At 38.7% G+C, this 26,557-nt stretch overlaps 1 protein-coding gene across 7 annotated transcripts in view; it reads right to left on the bottom strand.

The window, feature by feature from the left end:
• The window catches only part of ETV1 (ETS variant transcription factor 1), a 64,014-nt gene that overhangs the window by 25,526 nt on the left and 11,931 nt on the right, over window positions 1-26,557 (bottom strand). For 4 of the 7 annotated variants that reach the window (XM_054384729.1, XM_054384731.1, XM_054384728.1 and 1 more), the window contains 4 exons: window positions 25,924-25,977; window positions 5,642-5,771; window positions 3,875-4,063; window positions 13-260 (listed from right to left, as the gene is read on the bottom strand). In XM_054384729.1, coding sequence (XP_054240704.1) covers window positions 13-260; window positions 3,875-4,063; window positions 5,642-5,771; window positions 25,924-25,977 — 621 coding nt within the window. The remainder of the gene's footprint in view (window positions 1-12; window positions 261-3,874; window positions 4,064-5,641; window positions 5,772-25,923; window positions 25,978-26,557) is intronic. The other 3 variants (XM_054384730.1, XM_054384733.1, XM_054384734.1) reach the window with 2 other exon arrangements.

Genomic DNA, 26,557 nt, shown 5'->3' on the forward strand with positions numbered 1-26,557 from the left:
AATCTCACCTACCTGAATCATATGCAAAATCCCTAGGTTCCTGTTTAATCATCAGAGGAGGGGGGAAATTTTGACTGGCTGCACCACCAACCATAGCGTTGTGTTCATAAACTGGATCATGGTACTCCTGCTTAAAACCTTGAGGCGGGAAAGGGATGTTTGGCTCAGACATCTGGCGCTGATACATTGGACGTCCTTCCCTTGGCATTGCAGGCAAAGGTGGGAAAGAATTGCAAGGTTCAGAGAGCTGGCGGCGAAATCTAGGATACAAGTTAGAGAGGTCATTGTAAAGGACTTCAGCTACATTGTACTTCCCATACATCTTCACAGGTCATGATTAGTGGCTCTATCACTTTCTCAGTAGCAAACATCTTGCTTAGGTAGAGTTATAGGAGTTTTCTGTTTTTTCCTGAGTATTAGCAACATACAGTTTGCACTCTAATTTACTCTTACCGTTTTTACTGTTACAGGGAAACCATTCTGACCACAGCAAACACTTAGAACAAAGAGTACTGTCTGCCTTAATATTTGGAATCATTCCAGGGTGAAAGTCCATGGTTCTGTCCTCAGAGAGAGGAGAGATCTCAGGGGAGATGTACCTGCAAGGTTGGTGCTGCATTCCAGCTCTAACAGAAAGAGAATGTAGGCACTCCAGAAAAATGAGAGAGAGCAAATTTTTGCTAAGAGAAACAACGCCTAAGAATTCCCCTCTTGTCTTCACATGTTTCCTTGGTCATTTCTACATGAAAGAAGCCATCCATACATGCCATGCTGCCATTCACTACTCCTAAATGCTCTTCAGTAGGCATAAAATCTGATAATTCAGTTTTAAGTTAACTTCATTTATGCACAACACTACTCAAGAACCTGTGCTTATTACTATCCTGCTATAAAACATACCTAAGTGAACAAATTACTTGGACATCTGCAGGTTCAGAGGCATAGAGAAGAATACAATCATGCTGTTTTCCCACCATGCCCTAATGAACTGCACAAAGTCTTCCTGTTATCTCCTGCAGATTACCACAGTAGTGGTAACCCTCCATGTACTAATATTGTATCTGCACTAATCCACAGCAGATGCAATGTTGTTGCAACAAACTGCTTACTAACTGTAACCACTCATCATGAACAAGACACAGTTTAAAAAAAAAAAAAGAAAAAAAAAAGAAAAAGAAACTTGTGCCACTGTCTGTGAGTTTCTCACTGGCACACACACACATACAAATAATTAATAAATCAAGAACTAATGAATATTCAGCTTCTTGTACTTTGCATCTGAACTCACTTTGGTTCACACAAGCAAAATCTGACATTCTCTCAGAGCAAACTGGATGAATGAGGAAGAATGCAGGGGTTTGATTGCATAGGCAATACAAACCTTGACTATCAACTCATATGTTGCACACATTTCTAAAACAATTTAACTCTGTGATAGTGCTGTGAACTTGGTCTGACAAATATTTACTGCCATAGCTTAATTACCAAATACTGTGGGAGCTACAGAGATAGAAACTATTACAATGTAGTAGTGGAGACAAAATTAATTTTTTTAATGCTACTGTAAACATCCTGGTTTGCAGTAGAAAGAGTACTGCACTGTAACATTGGCTTTTGCAATTCCACCTACACCTGCAGAAAATAAACTTAGAAGCTCAAATGTATTATGAAACAGGCTGACTGGCACTGCATTCATTTCCCTCTTTTCCTTTTTTCATTAGCCAAAAAAAGAAGCAGAAATTATCATTAAGAACTGTCAAGGAGTGAATCAGAAAATTGCAACTTGAAGTTAAAATAAGAAACAGGCTCACTCACAAAGCCTCAAAGGAAGTTAATAATACTTGTTGTACTGGAAGCTTTGTATGGAATCAAGCCATTTGTTTATACAAGTGGATTTGATTCCTGTTGGTACTTGTTAGGACCACTTATCGTTCATATATTCATGCCCTGTATGAAGATGTATGGGCTATATGTTCTAGATACTAACGCTGCCATATGCCACCAATGCATGTTCCAAAGAAATGTGCCATGAGTTATAAATTTAGATATGAACTCACATAGGTAGGTCATTTTCTTAAATGACATTTTCTGAACACACTCATTATAGTAGCATATCCCCTACTAAAGCAGGAAGATTTTAATTCATAAGAATCCAAAGTACACATTCGCTTCAAACAACTGAATGTGACAAGATTCAAAATAATGAAGAAAATAGGGGAAAATACCTTTCACTAGAACTGTACCTTTCTTTTAAAAAGGAGAAAAATGAGACTTTTTTGGCCGAGTCAGCTATTTTGGACTTCACTGAACACATGATGGTCTATTACAAAAGAGAAGCATTAGTGCAAAAAATGCTACAGAACATGAACATCAAAGAGGGGGAGCTGGGGAGGAATAATGTAAAGAGCCTACAAAGCTTGTGCAGAGCAAGTGTTAAGGGTATTGAAATACTAAGGTTTATGGAAGTATCTATAAACACTCACATTAGGGCTGACACACAGCTTGAGTACTCTATTTACAAGTTGCTTTAAATAACGATTTTTTTTTTCATCTGCAAAATATTATTACTGCTTTCTGCACAGAAGTCATTTAGCTTCTGGAGATTTCAATCCCTGACAACTTGACTTTAGTGTCTATACAGAAACACATTTATTCACCATCCTGTAACCAAAACCGCTCCCTGGCTTCACTGGGCACCTGGGTGGTTAGACCACAGTCCACGGAGGGGGAAAAAGACAGTGACTATGGCAGCTGAACGGGCTGATTCAGTGTTTCTTGACCACCAGAAGGGCTTGTAGAAAACCTTCGGTGATACTTAAAACTATCTCAGCAGAGCACAAAACAGCAATATAAACTTTAGCAACCCCTTCAGAAGTGATCTGCACAAATCCCTGGAGATAACAGGCCTTATTAGAGCAGAAGCATGCAAATCACACTCCCAACAACTGTGATTTTCTTTTCAGGTGCTTCTTAATTTGCCAATGTTTAAGAGTCAAGTTGAGTTTCTGAAAATATTATGTATCTCTTTACATACAGCTGAAACTTTAAATGCTCAGAGCAATCAACACCACAGACAAACACAACTCATGCAACAAATGTTAGGATAAATAGAATTCCACAAACAAGTGTTTTGTCTTAAAACTCAGGGAAATCCACTGACCAGATCTGCTGCAAAACTGAGCTAGGAAAGATAGTCAGTTGTCTGGGGATTTCTAACATATCAAAACAAAGCCGGGTGACTTAAGGACAGTTCAAGCGTTAATTCTAGTCTCTAGCTCTTGTGGCTTTTACTCAGACTAATGTTATTTAAGCACAGTTTATGTTGGCATCTTTGTTTGAAATGCTACATTTCAAAAGGGGGTAGAAAAATTACTCACTCTTCCAAAGAGTATTCTGAAGCAGTAGCACCACAATATGACCACTTATCACTTACATAGGTGAAGTGCTTCAAGAGGCCAGTTATTTATAGCCAGGTTCACGCCTGTTAGTGACTTCACTACCTCGTAGGCCTTACTAGCCTCAAGTGAATCATGGAAGGAACCTTGAAAGACCATCTGCTCCAGCCTTTTCATGAGAAAGGGAATCTAGCTAAGATTATCGAGCACACTGCAATCACCCTCCCAAGAGCAAAGAATCGACTGATTAGAACTCTTGTCATTGCCAATATGATGTCCTACTGAAGTGCAGCAAGCAGAGTGCCAGCCTTTCAAAACCCACATATATTTCTGACACTAGGAACCTTGCTGGTTTTCACCTTTCTAGCCCAACCCAGAAGGAAATAGCTGTGGAGAGGAAGCTACTGCTACTCTTACAAGATTTGCAGCCACAACCAAAATACTTTCTACATGGGTCCCTTGACTGCTCTGTGTTTTACCTGTGGTCCATAGGGAAGCTGTTGTCTTGAATGGATTGGGATGGAGGGAGATGAGTAGGGAAAACCCGGTCAGGTTTAGGAGTCTGAGCTGAGTTTGGGGAGGCATGGTGCAGTGGTGACACAGGAGTGCTGGATGGTGTTGGTGGGTTGGAGGGCCTCATTCCCACTTGTGGCTTCTGATCATAGGCACTATCAGTAAGGCAAGAGTAAAGAAGGTAAGATTATTTTCTCTGGAGAAACAACTGTAGCATCTCCAACCAGAAAAAAAAAAAAACCAACCCACAAGTGACATGTTTATAAGATTTTTGTTACGGTTACACCTTAGCACACCTATTAGGGCAAAGAAATTCTCTACTCCACGTTGTAAAAAGGACAGAAAAAAAGTACATTAATGGGAAGTAGTTCAACACAGCATTTTCCTCTCGGGGGCGGAGAAATTTATTTTTAAAGGATTCAGTCTTACAGTGACATTCTAACAGTGAGTATACAAAATACTTAAAGTTAGAAGCACCTGGACTAGAGCACGAAGAGCTGGCAGCCCCTGTCAAGACAATTTTTCAGAGCTTGCACAAATCACAAAGAAAGACAGTAAAAACAATACAGCTAGAGGGAAGGGATTTGACCCAGAAAAGCAATAGTATGTTGGCTTAGCAACCCACACTAGGATGTCAGCAGCCTCTCACAACAGGTTGGTTTTTTTAACCCCCTCTCTTCAAAAATAAAGTGCTGCTCCTACAAATACACAGATGTTGTTTTCAAAGGTGTCCCAAATCAAGAAAGGACTTGAGCACACTTTGATCATTCCTCTTTCTAAACAGGAAAAATCCAGACATGAGGTAGATAGCAAGCATGAACTTCCATACTATCCTACATTGGGTTCCCTAGAATCCATCCAATGCATCAGTATATGCATTTGATTTTTGAAATTAAAATCCCTAGGGCTGGCAAAGGTGCCAGTCTTTTTTTTTTCTAGTTTTTTAACTTTTCATATCCAAAAAGTTAAATGTAAATAGTTTAAGTGCTAGCAGTTTTGGTAGCACATTAATGAGAATAAAAACTCACAAGCTAGATGAAAGATTCTAAAATAGACTGAAATGTCAATAAGAAACCCTTCACTGCTGACATTAAAGGAGGAGTGACACGTAAGTGCAAACCAGATGAAAGTCAATAAAGAATGCAGTAATATCAAAGCCCTCCACCCTCACAAATAAATAAAGCTTTTATTATCTATCCCTATAAAAGAAGACAACTTGCTTTTGAATAGGTAACAAAGGTGCAGAAATTAAATACTATTTTAAATTGTAACCACCCATGAATACACATGTATAATACCTGCAAAACTTGGGAGTTACCTAATCATTGCTCAGACCTGCCAATCTCTTGCCTGTTACACAGAACTTTCTCTCTTTCCTAATGTGTGTAATGCATTTTGAAAGTACTTCCAACACAACTAGTGGAAAACAAGACACTCCTTCCTTCTATTTCACTCTTGCACTCTGGCTTTTTAAACTCTGGCTATCTCCCATGGAGAAGGAATTGAGAATATGCATTTTGATGAAAAACACTGCTTTAAAATGGTTATGTAAGTGTTTGATACAACTGTAAACAACTCCATCAGTGTTCATCAGCTAAATGCATTATCTCATCAGTCTGTTATCTGCTGAAGAGGTTATTTTTATAAGATCTCTATTATGGTTTTATTACTCTTTAGTCAGTCCTCATTTAAATCAGCAGTTCTTACTGCAAACATGCTCCTCATGGCTTTACCTGACATTGTACAGGCACTTTTCCCCATAACTGAACTTGAATGGTTGCTCTTGACTGCAAGCGGAGCCAAGTTCTGAACATGGGCTATGGGGTTCCTTCTTGATTTTCACAGGGAGACCATGAAAAGCCACTGTAAAGAGAAACAAAATGTAATTAGAACCCAAGTACAATATTAACAATGAGCTTCCTCAAGTTAGCGAGGCACTGCTAATTAAACGCATGATTAATTAAACCACTATAATATTAAAAACAATATAGGAAATAAACATTGGGAATATTTCTCTGGGTGTCAACTGAAAAATAGACACCAGAGATCCCTCGCATTGGCTATTAGCACTTTTATTGTTTAATAGAATGATGGCCAGGATCCCATCTCATTAGCAGCAAAATAACAGCCCACTTATATTTGGCTTAACTACTGTAAATGTTGTCAGAGGCAAAATACTTCCCAGGCACCAAATGTTTCTAAGTAGTATTAAGTGAGGTAGCTTTTAGCTATAAATGCAATACTAGTTCACTTCAAAGAGAGCCACACAAATGCAGAATAAATTTCTCACATACAAGGCTCAAGCATATGATCAGTATTCTTTTTGTCCTACATAATTCATGAAAATTTGCAGTGAAACTTATGAACTTGAATAATTACATGTGCCTTTAGTTATAATCAACATCTGAAAAAAAAATACACAGTAAATACCTTCAGTAATTTTTCTCAAAAATACACAAGATGAAATCCTAGCCCCAAAATCAATAGTAAATGGGATATAGACACAAACTGAGAAAAAACATAATCATACCTTTTTAAAGGTAAAAAGAATAAAGGGAGTGTGACAGAAATACAGCATTAATTAGAAGCACAAGGTACTTTGGATTAAGCAAAAGGCCAAAGGTAAAGACAAGGTTAACCAGTATATTAGTTTAAGGCAGCCAACTTCCCTTATTTCGTAGTGAACCTTAATCAAAATTAAAGCAGAAGAAAATTCAAAGTTCACTTGACCCAGACAAATCTAAAGTAAGTGGCTAGGAGGACAAAGGACCAAAAGACAGCTAGTTAACAGCTTGAAAATACATCCTTCAGCTTCTAAATAAAATGAGGTTGTAAATATATTTTTTAACTCTGAGAAGCCTGGAGTTCAGAGATCAATTTCACTGTCAATTTTTGATGCTGACACCAAAACACTGTAGTTTGAACATCCTGCTCCATGAAAATCATGTATGTGCAGTGGTTCCTGGTAGAGAACCTCAGCACAAAACCAGGCCACTGTTACATACCACCAAGTAGCCTCTTTCCCTTCCATTGCACCTGAACTTAGGAAAGACAATTTGTTATGTACGAAGTACTTTCTGATACTAATCCACCTGCAAACACACACGTGTTCAGTGGGGATGGGGAGGTAAATGAAGTGCTCTCTAAGAGATGAGCATCCCAACCCATAAACTCTGAGTAGCTGCAAGTTTGATCTGGATTCCAGATTCTCGCCATGGGTTCTTCCACAGCTGGGCAACTTTCAGAGAACCCTTTCACAAATGGGTCTATTATCACAACACGTCTACTTCACACTGCCTCTGTTACTTGACTTATGAACTTATTCCCTGACTACTTAGTTCCTGCTATTGCCTTTCAGCTGAAACTTTTGCAAAATAGCACTGTGTTTTCCACAAAACTCACAAGAATTCTCTCTAAAACTGCCATACAGCTATAGTATTTGGTGGATAATAGTCAATTATCTGGGAAGATTACAAAAGAAAAGCAGACAGTTCACAAATACGCACAGCACAGTATCTGAAGAAACATAGATGAAAAGAGGTACATGTCACAATAAGGAAAGAACTCTTTCTGTATAAAACTGTCTGAACTTGCACTAAAATAGAAGACCATGGGGACCATGTAAATAAAGACACTCGTGTTTAATAATAGTGCAAAATGTAGCCTGGTCAGCTTTCCTCCACAATTGCAAAGCAGGCTGACATCCCCTAGTTCATTTCCGTTTTTTGCTAGTGAACTCCAACTGCTGACTCTCCTTGCATGTCTTGGTCAGATAACGCATGCTGCAGGTTCAATGCATGTGATGGGCCCCACAATTCCAGGATGGTGGCTCCAATGCCAAGGTAGTCAATCTCTTTGACTTGAATCAGATAATTAAAACACAACTGCAACAAGACTTTTTTTAAAAGCCAGTATCACGTATTCGCGCAAAGGCCACATACTGCTCTATTTTTTTATTTATTTTTTTTCTTATTTTAACTTTGCTACTTCCTCAGAGTTAATCTGTTATGAAAAATTACTTCCCTTATTTATTTTTAAATAACGGGAGTACAGAGACTCCCACACCACAGCCCTGTGTGGAGAACTGGCTGCGTATTTCATCACAGCGCTGAGAGCCTGAACGTCTGCTAACAGGCAGTTTTCCAGCTCACTGGCACAGGCACAAGTGAAAGCAGCACATTCATTTTGTGCAATTTGCTTTACCTTCCCACATGGAGTTGGTGCATGTAAAAGGCTGTTAAGTACTAAATTATTCCTTATCAAATCACCATCATCTGGAGTCATGATCAACACTAATTAAATTACTTTCACTGAACACGGCTCCAGCCTGCTGCCTCGGCTGTGAGGTACATTTTATTTTGCTTACTGTACAGTCCTAGCAAGGTACAGGGCACAGTGCTAGAAGGCATCTGTGCTGTAGTTTTAATTAAAGTTTACCTCACCTTCCTCCCAGCTTTATAAGCTAGGGTAAAGTGTATCAAATCAAGTAGGTTACGCCTTCATTTCATTTAGGGAAAGCATTACAGTCCAAAGTGATTTTATATTAGATCTTTATCTTAACTACAGCCAGAAAGATAATGTAGCTGTAAAATTTAAAGCCTTCCTCGGGCAGTCCCCTGACACAGTCACCATGCTAAGCTTTATCTCTAACTCATTAAGTGTACACTCTTTGTGGCAGAAAGGGAAAAAGACAGCCTGAGAACAATACTTAGTGCACTTCTGGGGGGCTTTCTTAAAACATGGTTGAAGATGACAAACTTATTTCACCAGTAAAATTTCAAACATTCAAGCCAATTCTTGTATCATCAGTGAAACCCTCTACCTGCTACTCTTCAGTTTAGTGTGACACTCATTTTACAGTGCACCTACTGAAACAGATTTTAAACACACAGCCTTCTGCTAAGGTGAATTTTATACTATGTTTTCCATTTGTTTTCTTTTGAGAAAAGCAAGGTTGCTTGTTTATACAATCTAATTTTAGTGGGGCACACCAAGCTACCAACCCATCCAAATTAACGAAATGACATTTCAAACAACCAGCTCCTCACCACTTCTTTCTTCCTGACGGCAAATTCATTTTACTTAACCCCAGAAGAGAGTCTCAACCCTATTAAAGTAACGGGCACTCTGCCTTGATAATCATCTTATTAAGAAGTGACCAAGGGCCAAGATTTTATCCTGAGTGATTACTCACAGATAACCACCTGCGAACTTGAAAGGCAAACAGTCTTGTAACGTGTATTTAAATGGATGGCTTCAACACCTCATCTCAACCACTAGGGAAAGTCAGAATTATTGGTATCAGAAGAGACTCAATCTGCAGACCCTGTCTGGAGCTCCTCCAAAGTCAACATGCAGATGCAAGTGAAGAAGGACTGCTACCATCTGTAGCAAACTGATTAAGGTATAATACATTACTCTATGTATATTCTCTGTGCATAAATGTACCTATCTATATCTGCAGAGTAAGAAAGTTTCCATGTTATACATGTGCTGTTGTACAGACCAGGATTTCATACAAAACAATAATTCCACCATGAAGAAAACTCACACTGAACATGCAAAAACAGAGGGTGAAACCGGCTACCCCTTGTTTGGAAGTGTTTTTCTCCTTTGCTGTCAAAAACCTAACCTCCAAATGTTTTATTCACTGTTAACACCCAGTTTAAGGCTCAAATGAACAATTTTAATAAGAACTCTGAAATTAAAGGAGGAATCAGTTGTCTCTGAACAGGTAGATCTGAATCACTTCTTTTGAGAAAGCCTCAGAAATGCACTGCATCAAATATAAAGGCAATGGTTTAAAATACTTTCCAATTCAAGATAAAGAAATTTTAAAATTGCAAGTAATTTCTCATTTTGAGCAAAAAAGTTGCAATACTCAAACTTCAGATTCCTGCCCAGAACACAAAACAAAATCAGATTTTGTTTTCTGAAGATGAAGAACTAATTGAAATATATTTTTTGAAGGCATGGAATACTACTGGTATTGAACAATGCTGGCTAACAGCAAACAATTGTTACTCTACTGACCAAAGAGGTCTTATTATCAACACCTGCAGGACAAGAGCATTTACTATACAGTATAAAATCAACTGACAGCAGCAACATTGCCTGTGCTAGTGAACTCCAATGTCTCCCAAGTAACACTACACTCAGGTATTAAGTTTGAGGACTTTGTGTACCTGCAGAGGAAAGGAAGTAACTGGGAAGCCACTGTAACTCATGCCCTAAACATTCCCAAGTTAGTACTTGGTAAAATTTCAAAAGCAAGAAGAGAAGGCCCCTTTACTGATAAAGCCAATACTGCCACACTTTAAATCTATCTCCCAATACACACAGAAATGCAGCAAGCACTTGAGATACATCAGAGTCTCTCCAAGATTCTTTTCCAGTACATTTACCTCTGCCAAGCCCTCCCCTTCCCCCAACACACAAAAATCCATTACTAAAGGGTCTAATCTCAGCTATCAGCACAGAGTGCCTTTTATGGAGCCATTAAACCATTTCTCTTGTTTACAGTGCCTGAAGAAAGATGTGAATTATGTCTGTGACAAAACAGGCGATAACATTTCTAAACTGTTATCAAAATGCAAACTGAAACACACTTAAGGACAGGGACCCTAATTCGTGTTTTTGCAATTTTCCTCTCTTACTATAACTTAACAGCATTCACCTGATGATTCAAACCAATTATTTATGCTGCAAGTACAACAGGTAGGCATATTAATAATATTTTTTTTAAAACTGCTTTCCATGAACAGTTTATTGAATGATTCATCAAGGAGGATAGTGCTAGTTACTTCTCCAGTGATACTAATGACCTAGGTGCTCTTATCAGTAGACATTAAAAAAAAATTCAATAAAACATTGTGGGTTCATATGAAGCCTGAAATGCTCTCTTTCTGCAGCAGTTACTTACCATTTGAGCCATACATTCAGTACAGGTATTGGCATATCTGATTCAATGAGCTACAGAACTAAACACTTTCTATATGACCTTCTGAAGAGGTTTCAAAAATGTGCATTTAATTTATGGAACAACAGCCTTCAGCATTCTGGAGACTGTTTATTGATTATTTCCTTCTAGATCATTATGATTTGAGCTACAGACCTTTGTAGATAGCTGCACTCTGAATTTCAACAACCATTTAATAGGCACCTGACTAAAGACAACAGGATGTCAAAGCAGGGTGCTCTTTGCATTTCATTCCACTATACATTAAGATGAGAAATTCTACCAGTAAGCTTTGGGATACAGAGGAGGAATTAGCTGACCATTCTCTCACTCTGGAGGTTACTGCTGCTGCAGCTGAATGTGGCAGGCAGCCTAGTATACTAACACAAACTGAAATAAAAACATCATGTTGGAGAGGTGACAGATGATGAGAGGTAGGAGGATGGAAAGACAGTAAAGCCTGGTAACTGAGCCTTTCCAACTAAACTGTTCCAAACAGGTTTGAGTTAAAGCCTGCACACATAGACCACTGCAATGGCTGAAGACAGAAGTGGACTGCAAGCACGGAAGATCTACAGTTGTTCTCACCTTAGGCAATCCCTTGCCAAGACAACGCCAAAAAAAACTCCTTTTGTTTCTGACCACTACAACAGCTGCAAAGATTAGCGACTCCATTGATTGATTTAGAAGTGGCTGAACAGATTACATCTACACAGACTCCACCAAGTTCTTCAACCATTTGATCTATCAAAGTCACCTCTATCAGATTTTAGCTGAGCTCCAGTCAACTGGATTTCATTTAGGTCCTGCTCTCTGCCAGATATTGGAAGAAGCTGGTGACAAATTAGATATCTGACACACAGATATGTATCATCACTGTGATTTCAGAGACTATTCTGGCAGTTTATATAAAAACTGAACTCAGACAAGAGACCTGAGCTTTCGCTATCTCACAAACAAAAGCTGCTAGAAAAGGGGAGGAAGGAATACAAGCAAATCCTGCCAAGTCATTTCTTGAAAGTGCATGACCTTGGTACCATTCTCCATCTATGCATGCATCTAAAAAACTGGAGCTTGCTTAAGATGCAGAATTTGGCCTCGAAGACAACTGGTCTCCATCTAGTCCTACTGAGTGGTGACCACTCACCTGAAACAGTGTGCCTGTGTGTTTGGGTGTTCGTGTGTGTGCACACAGAGTCAAATGGAAGTAAGCACATCGAATGTGCAAGCATGCCTCTGCAAAAATACATCAGCTATGGTCAAAATACAAGTAATACCATAATAAAGGGCAGTAAGCCTTTTTCTTCTTCAAATGCATATATGTAACTGGGAAGAAAATGGGGAAGTAACATGCAGAAGAGAGGAACAAGATGTAAACATGTAGAAATGCACTCAACAAAATGCTAGTTCCCTCCTACATGGTGGCCTGGCTCTAAGTCCAGGGAAGGAAATCTGAGGCTAGCCGGTATCACAGCAAGTGCCCTGCCACCCCTTGTCTCCGTGCTCTTTCCCAGAAAGTAGAACTTCATGACTGGGCAGTACTTGGCAAATCTGTTGGATATGATTCCATCATTTGGTCTTTGCCTTGGCTTCAGATCAGATCCTTCCAGCCCCTACCAGCTCAATAGATAGAAACAGCATGGGACCTCATTTTTTGGAAGCTAGTTCTGAACGATGAGCCCAAGCACCAGCTTTCAAAGCCAACTGGCAAGAATAGAATACGTGGGCAAGATGGATCTATTTGAGAATCTTGTTTAACAAAAAGAAAATACCAGCTTTGAAGTAATCTGTCACCTTTACTGGAAAATATGCAACTACAAATGCACTTCAATAACAGTTAGAACTCACCCTGCAAAATGAAGCAAATTGCTTATTTTCTCTCCCAGCCTAAAGCATACAATAGTGTGCATGTCAATTAACAGTCTACTTGAACACTGCACTGCACAAATGCTACATAATATTATAGTCCTTAAAATCCTCAGGAGGTGGGGAAGGACTGGGGAGGGGGGAGCCTAAAAATGTGGGATTTGTCTTCAAAGCCTACATGGACTGTTCTCAGATGACATGGTATAAGAAGAAAAAAAAACGTATTTATTCTGAATTTAAATTAGGAATAAGTAGCAAGAAGGCGAAGAGGAACTGCAGTGAGAGTTGGAATTTATTCCTGTTTACTACTACAGAGTTTCAAGATGGAAAATAACAGCATATTTTCCTACAACTGACACTGGGAAATTCTGGACCTTAAAATCTGCAGTAATGCATCTGTATTAACAAGCATTGCTTGTTAAAATAACTTGTGCTTGCCTAGGAGTAGAAGAGAGAAAAAAAAAAGGCAAAAAGCATTACAGAATAATGACTAAAAGACAAAAAACATGTATTGACGAAAATCAATTTTAAACTAACTGAATCACCTGTTCATCTCTATATTATGTTAATTCTATAAATGCACCACAACTCCTGCTCTTTATTTGATCTGGCATTAACATGAAGCCTTTGAGAATAGTAAGCGAGGCCCAAAAAGAAGCTGAAGTAGACAATAGAGATGGGCACCCCGCACCTACAGCATATCAAAGTTGTATCACTGTCCTTAAGGCAGGTTTATACAAGGGCATTTGTACATGGGGAAAAGTGGCCCACAAAAATCATTGTAATGCAGACACATGCCCCTTCCTTCAGCACAGCTTATTTGACTCCTGAACACGATGCTTCTGCTCACGTTCAGCAAACAAATTCTTCTGGATGCTTCTTCCCAAATGAAAATGTCATTCTTTAACTGAAATGTGCTTTTATAAAGGTTGCATGCTAAGATACTAAAAACTTTTGTCAGTTTAACTATTTATTTCTGAGCAGCCAACACAAGACCTCCCATGCCATGATGACGCAGCCTTCGTGGGAGGTGGAGGGGTTCCCAGCCATGGTGGGAAAAGGGGTACAAAAATATTGTAAGTTGTACTCTTACAGTTTAATAAGTGGTTCAGTGTTACAAATCCTTGGTCTTAGAGCAAAATATCTCTCATTTGCTTATCTGTGCAATTGAAATTTCTGAAAAACTCATTAGTGAGGGTACACACCTGTAGCTTTCTAATGCTAGAAGTGCTGAAGGTACCACTGGGATAATTCAGGTATCGGTAGCCACTTGGCTTCTCATTTAAAAGGACCATGACAGCTGAAAATTGAAGTCTGTGAGTATGTTCAGTATCACAAAAATCAAAAAGCCCACTGAAAAGGGTAAATCACCTGACTGGATGAGACAGGATCGGGGAGGGGGGGGGGGGGCTGTGTGGAACTTTCAGTACATAGCAATAAAAGTAAACCTACTCCCTAAGCCCAAAGATGGAGCAATTCCAAGGCAAACTTTTCAAGAGGCTGCTAGTAAACACCTTGTTAGGACACTATAGATCCTTTGCCCTAAACTGACATTGTATTTGGGCAGCTGCTAACCAGCTGAACATGGTATTAAAAAGACTGTTTCTGTTCTTCTGGCCCCAAGCAAAAGAACAGCTTGACATGATTTTGGTTAGCTGATCCCTCTTCTTCTCCACCCCCCAAGCATTTGAGCTTCTAGTCAAGAATTGTCTAGGAGGTATTTTCATGCAGTGGGAGCTGCAGTTACCAACACGGTTTCTTAGCCTCCAAAAGCAGCAACTTCACAGAAATGCTGTCACAGACACTGTTTTATTCTGATTTATGTCCTCTTCATGCAGTGCTAACCTCCCTTTCCAGACAGGTACCTGTCCAACTACATCAGACCTGCCATTTCAGGCAGTGGAGGGGAAAGGGCTGCCAGAGGGGCTCTGCCTCCCAGCAAGTACCTCCAGGGCAAAAATTAACCTGCTGACAAATACCACAGCCACTGGAGAACTCTGAGAAGAATACAAGGAAATTTGCAGAACATTGGTGGGAGGGAGAAAGGGAGGATTAAGCTGGGAGGAGCAAACTGGCTTGCTTTGATGTCTGAGGAGAGTAGGTGAGGCAGGAGGAAGAGCTCTCCCTCTACCCCTGCCTCCAAAATAAACAGAGGCTTAGGGCTGTCTGGAGGAGGAAGCAGTAACCTAATAAAAATTAAACCAGCTGGGTTCTGTAGCAACTGAGCTGAAACCCATGGATAGCATAAGACGATTGAGGGGGTGGGGGGTAGGGAGGGGGTAATCTACAGAATTTTTAATTCCCCTATGCAGACACACAGAATCACAGAATGTTAGGGGTTGGAAGGGACCTCCAGAGATCATTGAATCCAACCCCTACCAAAAGCAGGATCACCTAAGGGCAGGCCACATAGGAACATATCCAGGTGGGTTTTGAAAGTCACCAGAAAATGAGACTCCACAACCTCTATGGGCAGCCTGTTCCAGTCCTCCATCACCCTCACCATATAGAAGTGTCTCCTTGTGTTGAGGTGGATACAGACACCGGGGCCCACAGAGAAACAGGGTTGCTCTTCATCTGCATTAGCTTTCAATGTTAAAATCCTGGGAGGAGATATGGGGCATTGGCTCATAATGTGGCTCCACGGGCTGCCAGGCAAGGGTGCAAGGGGAGCTGATCTACCTCTAGTGCTCTTGCTAAAAAGGAAGATCTTAATGCAAAACCAAGCCTGGGAGAAAATTTAAATTGTATTCCTACCTGAGAATTATCAATAAAGTTAAATGCAAAGAGAGGAGCTGGCCACTAAATCAGGGTCTGTGTGCTTTTCTGAGGACAGGATTTCCATTTGCATCAATTTCCAAAACTTAATTTAAATTGTAAGAGGTAATGGCTAAGTACTACGTAACTTCCATTACTAAAAGAGCAAACTGAGATAATATCCCAGCGTTTTACGCACACATAAATACTTTGCACTTCAGATAAGTCTTCAGTATGAGGGTTTCATGTCCAGATTTTAATAGGTTTCTAGAAACAGAACAATGAAGAAAATTCGGAAATTATAACAAGTATTTTTGTCAGAAGTAACAAGTTTTAAAATAAACTTTTTTGTATTTTTTGTATTGGTTGTTTTAAAGGTACCATCACCTGATGTTTAGGAAAGCATACCCAGAGAAGAAAACAAAGAGGAAATTATTCGGCCTTGTTTCCCCTCTTACAGGAAAGTTTCAAGTTACATCAATCTAGTTAGGGTTTTGGGGTTGTTTTTTATTGTCCCTTTCTGATGTGTTCATGCAAAGAGCTAACAGCTATAGATGAGAAGGCTGTTCATCTTATACTTGTAGCTGGAGAAAACGTGAAAGAAACTCCATTTCAACTCTGGTTCTGCCATTTGTTGTCCATAATCTAAACAACTGCTATCAGAAGGTTGCTTCTAGTTTTAAATAGCTCAGCCTTAGGAGTCCACCTTCAGAGATTCATAACCAGTCACTTTGCCTCCCTATAAAAACAGGAATATCCTCATGATAAAAGAGCATCATAAGAAAAGATTATCCTTAAGGATAATCACGCCTGTCAGTTAGCTACTCAAGGGCAGGCGAAAGCAAGAGAAGCCAATAAAAATAATGAAATGGACTACACAGCCAGTGCTCTCTAGCATGAATTAAAAAACTATTTAAAAGATTATTTGCAATTTGGTTTATTTTAGCAACTCTCAATGATAGGCACTAAAAGGAACAAAATTGAACTTTGAGTAGATGATTCTTAATTTGACTTTGCCTTTAACAACAAAAATATGTATACATTAATTCAAAAACGTATACACTAAATGAAGGATAGCTAATGGGATTTTTGTTTACTTCATTGGAAGAATGAGACTGTCACCACTCTAAATACATGTGCCCTTCATGCTTCAATGTTAAATTTTCACAAATGCTCACCAGTAAGGCCAGCTCTAACAGATGTAGTTTATAGTTCATTAAAGCGTGGCTGAAATCTACATCTTCAGTTCACTACCAAAAAGCACTGCAAGAACTGTAACTTTCAGTGGAAAAGGTGTGGGCCATTGAAATAAGTCAACAATAAAATTTAGCTCACAAGTTTTATCACTGATTCAACAGGGAAACAAAGAAGCCATTGTCAAGAGTGGTTATGTCTGGGAACATAATGTCAGGACTTAAATAGTAGTCCAATATTCAAAGACTCTTAGCAAAGTGCTCTTTCTGGAGCCAGTGGAATTTTGACCACCTGCAACCAGGCTTTTGTTCTCAGCACATATTTAAGGCTTCTGCAGCTACCTAAAGCATTCTCACTGTGTAAGACGAGCAAGTGAATATGCAGTACCAATATAAACACTGCATATTTTTTTCAGAAGCCAACTGTTTCTGAAGTTCTATGATTATTTTACATGTGCATGCAATCAGTTGAGACTATTGCATGGTGTATATACTTAGTAAATGCATGGATGTACATATATAGATAGATATATACACATGAACATGTGCATATACACAGAATATACACTGTGTATATATGCACATACACTTCTATAAATCCAGCTCCCAAATTCTAATTCCAAATGCTTAAAACTTCTTCACTAAATATTAACACTTTTCAAAGCCTTTTTTTCCTCCATTTACGTTACTGCTTTGGTCATGTGAAATTTTATTTGCAGATGGATTAATAAGGAAACACTGCACTTGGTTTCAGCAGGAAGACAGAGTATTAAAAAAATAATAAAACTGTTTGTCTTTTTTAGGTATACATTAAAAGCAGAAAGGAAACAACATTTGAGCAAAGAGGAACAAATTAGCAAGACTGGGAATTGGTTTTGCACACGTAATTTTTCAAATGTCCTTGACGGCAACTCATAATATATAAATTTAAAGACAAAAACCTGGTCAGTCAGTAACCTTCCTATTCAGTGACTGCAGGACTTGGCAGTAAATGTCACTGTTAAAAAATATTTCACTACATTAACTTACTGGCAACCACATTTGCTGAATAAGTTCATAAACAGCCACGGGGAAAAAGACAACCAGAAATAAAGCTGCTAATGATTCACTCTCTTCTAACATGTATAATCCTCAGCTTACAGAGCAAACAGATATATAAGAATGAAGATATCCTTTATCAAGACAGTTCGCTTCCCTATTCACCTCATCAAGGTCAAACTACACTCCAGGAATGGGTAAGAGTAATGTATCAAAGACAAGGAAAACATCAAGAATAAGTGAAAGAAAAAGAAAACAATCCTCAGGGAGAAGAGTGGAGCAAAGGCTTTGAAAAAGTAACCAGTTCTCCATTTACCAGTTCAGACCAGGTTTAGGGCATTCCTAGGAAAATACCTGACTACTTCCAAACTAAAAAAAAAAATTAATAAACATATTTTATGCATATTTATCAGCTTCTAAATGGCTCCACAGTCATTATTTCCCAGCACAGAAATGCAGAGGACCAAACCGAAAGGATACAGAACCTGAAACAAGGGCTGCTTTCCTTGTATGCTTGCAGAGGGCTAACGATATCGGTCCTACATGGCATGACTGTGTTCCTACATGGCATAAATATGTCACAGACTCTCCAGCTCTTAAGTGATGTTTTGGAGACTGTCACTCTCTCCTATTTTTTTTTCCTGCTATACCCTTCAAAAACTTCAAGTCAGGCTGTGGGAGAGCCTGACTTCTACTTTCAGTTGCTGAGGCAGCATATAAAAGAGAAAAAAAAAAGACCAAAAAAATGTATACGGACTGTAAACACATTTTACCTAAAGAAACCCATGAAATAAATAGAAGTGGATGGGCTAAGCTTGCAGACTGCCTGCTTATTTTACACCATCACAGAGCTCACGGATTTTAAAATCATTATTTAGGCTTCTCTTGGAATACAAAATACGTTTTGCAAAAACACTGCATGGAAAGCAGTTTAAGGGGAGTAACAGTTCTGTATCAAAATAGACTCAAAAACCCTTCAATCTGCCTTCTTTGGTTTCTGTGTGAAAATACAGTTAAAAAAATCTGCATACTTTGTTTAATACAACTGGAACTGAACAGATGCTCTAATACATATACATAATCCTGAGGAAATTAACTAAATAACTATCTGTTTTAAAACAGAAATAACTGTAGTGTTAAGAAAATACTGTCATGACGACAAGTTACAACGTGAGGCTTGCCTGTATTTCTACAGATGGGATCTTCACAGAGTCCTTATAGGGAAGGGAGGAGGGGAGGCTTCCTCAGAGAGGAAATAGAAGGGTTTTTCAAAACTGAAAATTCAACATTTTGAATAAAGTATGTTTAGTGTTTTTGTTTTTATGTAAACAGACCTTAGGAAGTGATCTGACAGCCTTAAGAAATTACCATTTGAAAGAAAAAAAGGTCTACATGCTTCATCTTTGATCTACGAGAGATTTATCACAGGACAGGATGACTGAAGTTTATTCATTAGCTGATAACCTCCACATGCAACACAAGCCTTTAATCTGCAATAAAACAGCAAATGAGGATGAAGCTCTGAAGAAAGGAAACTATGTCAGCTTGGCTGAGCAGGGGAGATGCCAGTGGAAGGCCAGAGGAGAAACTCGGGGACAAAACCCTACAAAAGAAACCCTGTTCAGCTGCTTGGGATCGTCCATGCCTCAGAGAGCTGGAGCCCATCACGTTCACAGAGGCCCCATGCAGTTAAACCACATCTGTGTAATGTGGATACTGTATCTGCTGGGATGCTCCAGAGGTACCTTTTCCTTAGTAGCAGAACTCACATCATGGCATGCAGGGCAGTCTTGAAAGGAATAGCTTCCACTTTAGAAGTTTTAAAAAACAAAAGCTATGTACTTGATGGGGTCTTGTCATTTGTTTCACAGTACTACTGCCACCATCAGTACTCACCATCACAATCTGTGAGCCACTACTACTACTACAATCCAGAAGAACCTAAAGCCCTTGTACCTTCAATGCTGGAAGTTTAATCTAAAAATAGAAGCAGAAAAGCAAATAAACAGAAACTGTTTATTAAAATTAAAGCAAACCCACAAATTCTCTACTATTAAGATCACAAGTTACCATCGATAGTCTGTGTCTTGGTAACACTTTTTAAAGAATTAAATCTTCCAATTATGGAAAAGGTCACAACTATGGCAATTTTGAATATTTCAAAAAATTCTCCAGAGGAAGGAGGGAGGGGAAAAAAAAAATCTGTATTAGAACAGACTAATGCCCATGATGAACCACAAAATGAGCCCACAAAGTTCTTTGAAAGCCACCAATTCCTAAATTCTTGTGAATGAGAATTAAAAAAAAAAGAAAAGGAAAAACAGAAAGTTAACAGCTGGTAACAGTTTCAGTCCTGCCTTAAACAAGGGAAACAAGTGCTCAGTGACACAATGAAAGAAGTGAGGCTATCTAAGGCAACTATGAAGGGAGATAAGGTGGTCAACATCAACTCCTCAGTCTGACCTCTCCAGCTCTTACAACAGCAATTGCATCGGACTCTCTCTGTAAAATGCTTTTGAGATCTTTAGATAAGTGATCATTAAGAGAGCTGTGTATCTCACAGCAGAGTGATACATGCATTTCTATACCTACTTCAAACTGAGAAACAAAGATGTTAAGCAACATGCCCAAGGTCATGCAAAGCTAAGGGCAGGAACAAACCACAGAGCCCTGGCTCTCACAGCTCTTTAGAAAGAATACATCACAGTCGGGCATGCGCTAAAATAAATAAGTAAATGCCTCTATATTTGACAATCTCTGACCTAGGAAAGGAAGTAGTTTCAAGTCAAGTGGCAAGAAAAAAAAAAATACAGCTGCAGCAGAAAGCCCTATCAGGATATAGCTAAGCACAAAGAATAACTAGCACCACCGTGTAGGATATTTGTGGGACTGCCTGCTGCTGTACCATACTTGCTGGGCTACACTTATAGGAAAGGTGATTCCAGCTGCATAAGACTCAAAAAAAAAAAAAATTGTATAAAAACCCTAAAAACACGCTGGTGTGTGCAACTTGCCACACACAGAAAACTAAAGCACTACCAACTGCAGTTTCTAGGACATTGCGCACTACCAAGACATGACTACCAGCTGCCTATGTAGTGAATCATCGTGTTAAAAAACGCTCTTTTTTTTTCCAGTCCACTCATTTTTATTTTTTTTCTAGAAGCTGCAAAAGTAAAACTATTCTGCATCATAAACAGAAACAAAAGCAATGAACAGATCTCTGGACTTCAGTAGGGCCATCAGAACTTACATTATTCTAGTGGTTTCTGCTGTGTTTTAATGGTGTGGGGTTTTTTTCCCCAAAATATTACAAAGTAAGTGAAAATTAACCTCTACCAATTGCTCACCAGCTCTTGCTATACTAAAGCAAACAAGAACTGCTCTTCTAGTTCTACAGCTCGCTGTTGAAATTTAAGTCACAGAAAGAAGAAAATAAACCAAACAAGGCATTTTTCACCTGAGAATGAAAAAACGAATCATGATTTTGTATGCTGCGAACATGTAAATAAATATTAAAGCTTTTCCTCATTTAAACTGCATTTGGAATATCCTAAGCCATTAGTTAAAATGACAGAAGAATATAGCTACCTGAAGCCTATGTAAAGAATCTCTCTTTAACAGGCTTTTAAAGATTGCAAGCCAGAGCATCTAAAAAGCACATCCCTGAATAATTTAAGGCTGCTGGCATCTACATTGAAAGAGCTCCTTTGCTAAACCTGGAGGAAAAAAAACAGAGGTAGGAGAAAGAATAAATGTCGTGAAGGATCAACGACAAAATCACTACTAAAAAAGTATTTTTCCTATCTTAAAGTTTAATCAGACATGGAGAAGCATGGATTTTACAGCCAGCCCTTCCCATTTACTGTCAACAGCTGTGGTCTAACATTAACATTTACCCCTCGGCAGTGTTAAGGCTGTGATGGTCAGGTAAACAATAGAGGAACAAAATGAAAACTAACGAAGGAAACCGATCAAGAAGGTGAAGCACAGCACAAATCCTCATTAGCAGATATTTTATAACAACTAAAAAGCAAAAAGGTAGAGTTTATCAAGGATTTTAAAGGGCTAACCTACATTTTGGGGCAAAAAAAGGGGGGAAAAAACACCAAACTGGAAGAACAATCCAATGTAAACACCCATTATTAAAATATAACAAAACACCATTAAGTTATTAAGGCACCAGGCAATCTGGGATTGGTATAGGGTAATCCCCATTTATAACCAATTGTATCAAGGTCAAATTACAAATCAGTGTACTGTTGAAATACCAAGTTTTCTCTGCCAACTACATCCTTTAAACATCAGCAAATCCTACCTACTTCCTCTTGTGTCTGTCATAGAAACCATCCAAACAATGGGATCAAGCAATCTTCACCTCAACAGCTATTGACTTCAAACAAACTAAACACTTTATTCATTTTTACTCCCAGATTGGAAAGTCCTGCTGTTATACAGTATCTGTAAGCCTCCCCACTGATTACAACCAGTTCAGGATCTGGCTCCTCCTCACTGTATGAAAATGGAAGTTGAAACAATAGGAAACCTTATCTGAGGAAGTTAATGCAGGTCACCTTTCTCAGCACGTGAATAATGATTGGACATGGACAGAAAAACAGCTTAACTAAGTCTTATGAATTAGACAAGAATTTGAAAAAGACAGAAGGCTGGGGTTTTGGGTTTTTTTTGGGGTTTTTTGTGTGTTTGGGGTTTTTTCTAAAAGGCATTCACCTTTTTGAGAAACAGATTTTGCCTTTTTGCTTTACACAGCTTTTAAAATAGTTGACAAAAGCAGAGTCATGAGGAAGTCATCTGAAGTAACTTCAGGTCAGCTGAAGTGTAGAAGCAGATTCAGAATGGGACAAAAATCAACCTGCCTAACACAGAATTCCCAAGTGAATGCCTGTAAAAGTAAGAAAATGACGCTATTTAATAAGCAGTTGTAGTAATCTTCCAGTGTAACTGCAAGCCAAAAAAAAAAAAAAAATCTCTTTTTGATACAGATCTTTCTCCCTCAGAGAGCTGTTACAGAAACCAGGTTGAAAGAAATCAAACTCCATTCTGATCACTGAGCTGAGCCTCAGAAAGGTTCTCTCCAATAATTAAATACTTTTTAAGCTTTGACTAGTTAAAAGGAAATCCGAGGTGGTCAAGATGGGGCTTTGGACGCTGTGACAAAAAAGAAAAGTTTTGAAATGCAGACATTTCTAGGGCTATTATGGTAGGAAAGACCTCCTTCCAGTAGTGTAACAAAATTAATTCAACTTTAAACAGGTGAAGAGAAATTTAAAAGTGTTACAGCGAAGCTTGACATGCTGGATTCTTAGCTAGTAGAAATGTGCATAATTCCAGTAATGTCAATAATATCACATGAAGTTATGCTAGCTATTGATCTCACTCCTAGTATCTAAAGCCCACACCTAACTATAAATATATGTTTTATGTTTGCTTTTCAAAAACTGATTGAAGTTTAATAGCAACTCATAATTGAAATATTCATGGTCCCAAACTAGCTTTGAAGTTAAATCCCTAAGTGGATAAAGTGGACTGTATATCTAATCTAAACTAAATGTTTCCCTTAGTTACTAATACCAGAGCAGTTTCACTAGTTAAAATGATTATTACAGAAAAGAAACCCAAAACCCACGGCCCTCTAAGGGGCATTTAATCCTGCTCAGTGCTAGGACACTGCACATGATCTTGGCAGCATCGGTTCCTCTGCTACCTTCCACATCTTTGCTTCAAGAGTTGAATAAAGTGAACTCTAGGCAAGAAAGTTTTAACCACAGCTCTCCAGCACTGCTACTATTACTGACCATTCTCACAACTCTTTTCAATATTATAAGTTTAAATTTAAGACCACAAATCTACCTCAGGTTTGAAGTCCGCTTCTCGAGCAATGAAGCTAGAAATAACGGCACTAATTTTTGTACCTGGACTGAAGGCTGTTACTATTCCAGTGCAGCACTGCCATTTTCTTTGCATGATCTGCACATCACACACAAAACCCCTACCTATACACAGGTCCATAAAGACATTTGTGTAGCAAAACACAGTTTGGCTGCCTCTGAACTGAAGAAACTGTGGCCTCCTTCACAGATTCAGACCTCTGTGCTTCACCATTATTCAGCTCAAATCAATGCATTAAACACTGAACCTAGGAAAGCTTGCCCATTGTCTCCCCTGTTTACAAAAAAAAATAAAACTAAAAAACCCAAACAGCCAAGTGCTTCTGCCAGGCTGCTGCCAGTAACAGGGTGAGTACTGTACAGATTTACAGATTATATATAGTAAGTCATTATAATAGAGTTTGAAGGCAGGTTTGGATCCTAGAGAAAACAGTCACAATTGTGCTACTTCTACAGTAGTAATTTCCCCACGGCTTTGGGGATGTTGATCTCCGCTCCTGTTTCACAGAGCCCACAGCTACACACACTATATCCAAGCATATGTCTGAAACTCCATAACCTTTACCAGAGTAGCTCTCCAGGAAGCTCTCCTGACCTTTACTTAAGATAAAGAAACCAACTGAAATGAAGAAATAAATGTTCCTTTGATAATAGTGTGTAAGCTGTGGCTAAGGAACATTTGAAATACAAGAGCATTAATAAAATAGCCATATTAGGAGAATTTCTTTATCACCAAACAAAAGCAGTGACCAGCCTCAATGGGGCTTTTCATTCACAGTTCACAAATTATTTTCCAAGAATCACTGACTTGTTGTGTAACAAGAATTGTGGGTTAATAGAAGCCCTGACTGAACTTTGTACTCTTAAACAAAGGATGTATGCATACATGACTATATTTGGACACAGTTCCACATGTAGGATAATGTATCTGATTTTCAACTTAAAGAATAGTTTTGGCTTTCGCATTATAATTTAATAATAAATATATTTTTTTAAAGTCTTTGAAGCAAAGGTGAAAAAAAAAATCACAACCCTTTTACAAAGGACAGTTCGAGAAGTTTAGAGCCTGTTGGTTGGTATATGTACAAGAACTTCCAGATAAAAACATAATGAAATTCTTGCTATGCAGGTATACTATCAGAGTCCAGGGGATGAAAACACTTTTTTCTTTTACTTCCCCCACAAAATCTTAAAAGTTTCTAAATAACCAGGAAAAAAAATCCTCTAAAAGATTCCTAAGAAAACTCAACAAGTCTGAATTTGCTTTTAGGTTTAAGACTATTTTAATGTAATTCCTTCTAATCTAATTTTAATCCAAACATTTTAGTACACAAATGCTGTATTTAACACCTATCTGGTTTAGTGAACTGCAGGAATTCACTCCGATAGGATAAATTATTTAAGTTATTTAACAAAACAGAAAATCTGCTATGTGCTCTGCAGCAGTCAGCTAGCACTGTATAGAAGAGCCCTCTGAGGACGGAAAGAAGTCTTGCCACAAAGAAGAAAGATGCCTAAAGAAGCTCCAAGAAGTCTGTGACTTTGTCAGATGTTTCTCATGCCATTTCTTTACTACACCCTTGCAATCACCCAAAACCACAGTAGAGCAGGTACAGAAAGGGAAGCCAGCATTCACTGAATAATAGCATTTTAGCAGGTAAAGGCAAGACTTGATGGATACAGGCAAACATAAAAAAAATAATGTTTGGGCACATGTTAAGTAAAGTAGCAAATAATGCAAAGCATCCATCTTAACATAACTCCTGTTTCCTCCCATTAATTCAAAGGGAAATTTTGTATGAGCAATGAAATGCTACATGCTAAGATGACTTAAAAATGTTCCAGCAGTGGTTGCATTTGGTTATGTGGATAAATTCACTTATTTACACACAAAATATACTGAGCAGCCCAATTTCTGCTTATAAGAAGTGACTCCTACATCCCACAGCATCTGATCCATATCAGGTCAAGAAGCTCCTCTACTCACTCTATGGAGAGAGAAACTCCCTCCACTTCCACAATCTGAGTTTTCCCTTGCTTCCCTGGGGCTGGGGAGGCTGGGGGAAGAATTATAGGAGAGGACCCCTGCTAAAGGTTATACCTTCAGCCCAAACAATTTTTTGGCTGCATGTCAAAACACAACTTGCTTTATGTATTCATCCCACTGATGTCACCGACCGGTGATAGGATCTGTCACATGACTGCACATGACACAAATAACAAATATGAAGACCCAAATACAAATACACAAATACTTATTTTTTTAAGAAAGTGTTGATTCATACTATACTTACAACTTTCAGCCTGATAGTCTGGCACAAACTGCTCGTCATTGTCAGGTACCTGAGCTGAAGAAAGAAAAACAAAAACAAAAAACAAACAAACAAAAAATAAGGAAAGCATTAAAAGAAGCCATTAAAGCATAAATAAAAGACTGTTGTGCTTTCACTGGAAGCACAGCCAAGATTAAAATTAGGATTTTTTTTCCTCATTGTTGAGTATGAAAATCAGGCAAGTGCATCATTTTAATATTGGATAAACCCTGGGGTGAAGCTGCGCGGTACAGCATGAGTCCAGAGCAGCCCTAGCATAGAGCGATGGGGATGGGAGGACATGAAGGCTGACACAAGCGTTGTCCCTGCCTCATTCCCTGCATCATGGCCTGGACCTACCACACCACTGGTACAATCCATCAGTGCTCATTTTCAAAATATCTGCATGGAAAGTCTGCATAAATCCAAATCTTGGGTGTTTGATACTTACGCGTCTTTAACCCCCTTAATACCACACCTTTGGCTTACTTAAAAGCAATTCCAATTTTTCATGGAGGTCAGCCAACACAGTAGGGTTTTTTTTGTTATTGTTTAAATGCTCAAAAGGAACTATATTAACAGGTCACATAATTCCTCGTCTAATGACATTTCAGAC

This window comes from Indicator indicator, chromosome 11, assembly GCF_027791375.1.
Source record: "Indicator indicator isolate 239-I01 chromosome 11, UM_Iind_1.1, whole genome shotgun sequence".
Classification (NCBI taxonomy): domain Eukaryota; kingdom Metazoa; phylum Chordata; class Aves; order Piciformes; family Indicatoridae; genus Indicator; species Indicator indicator.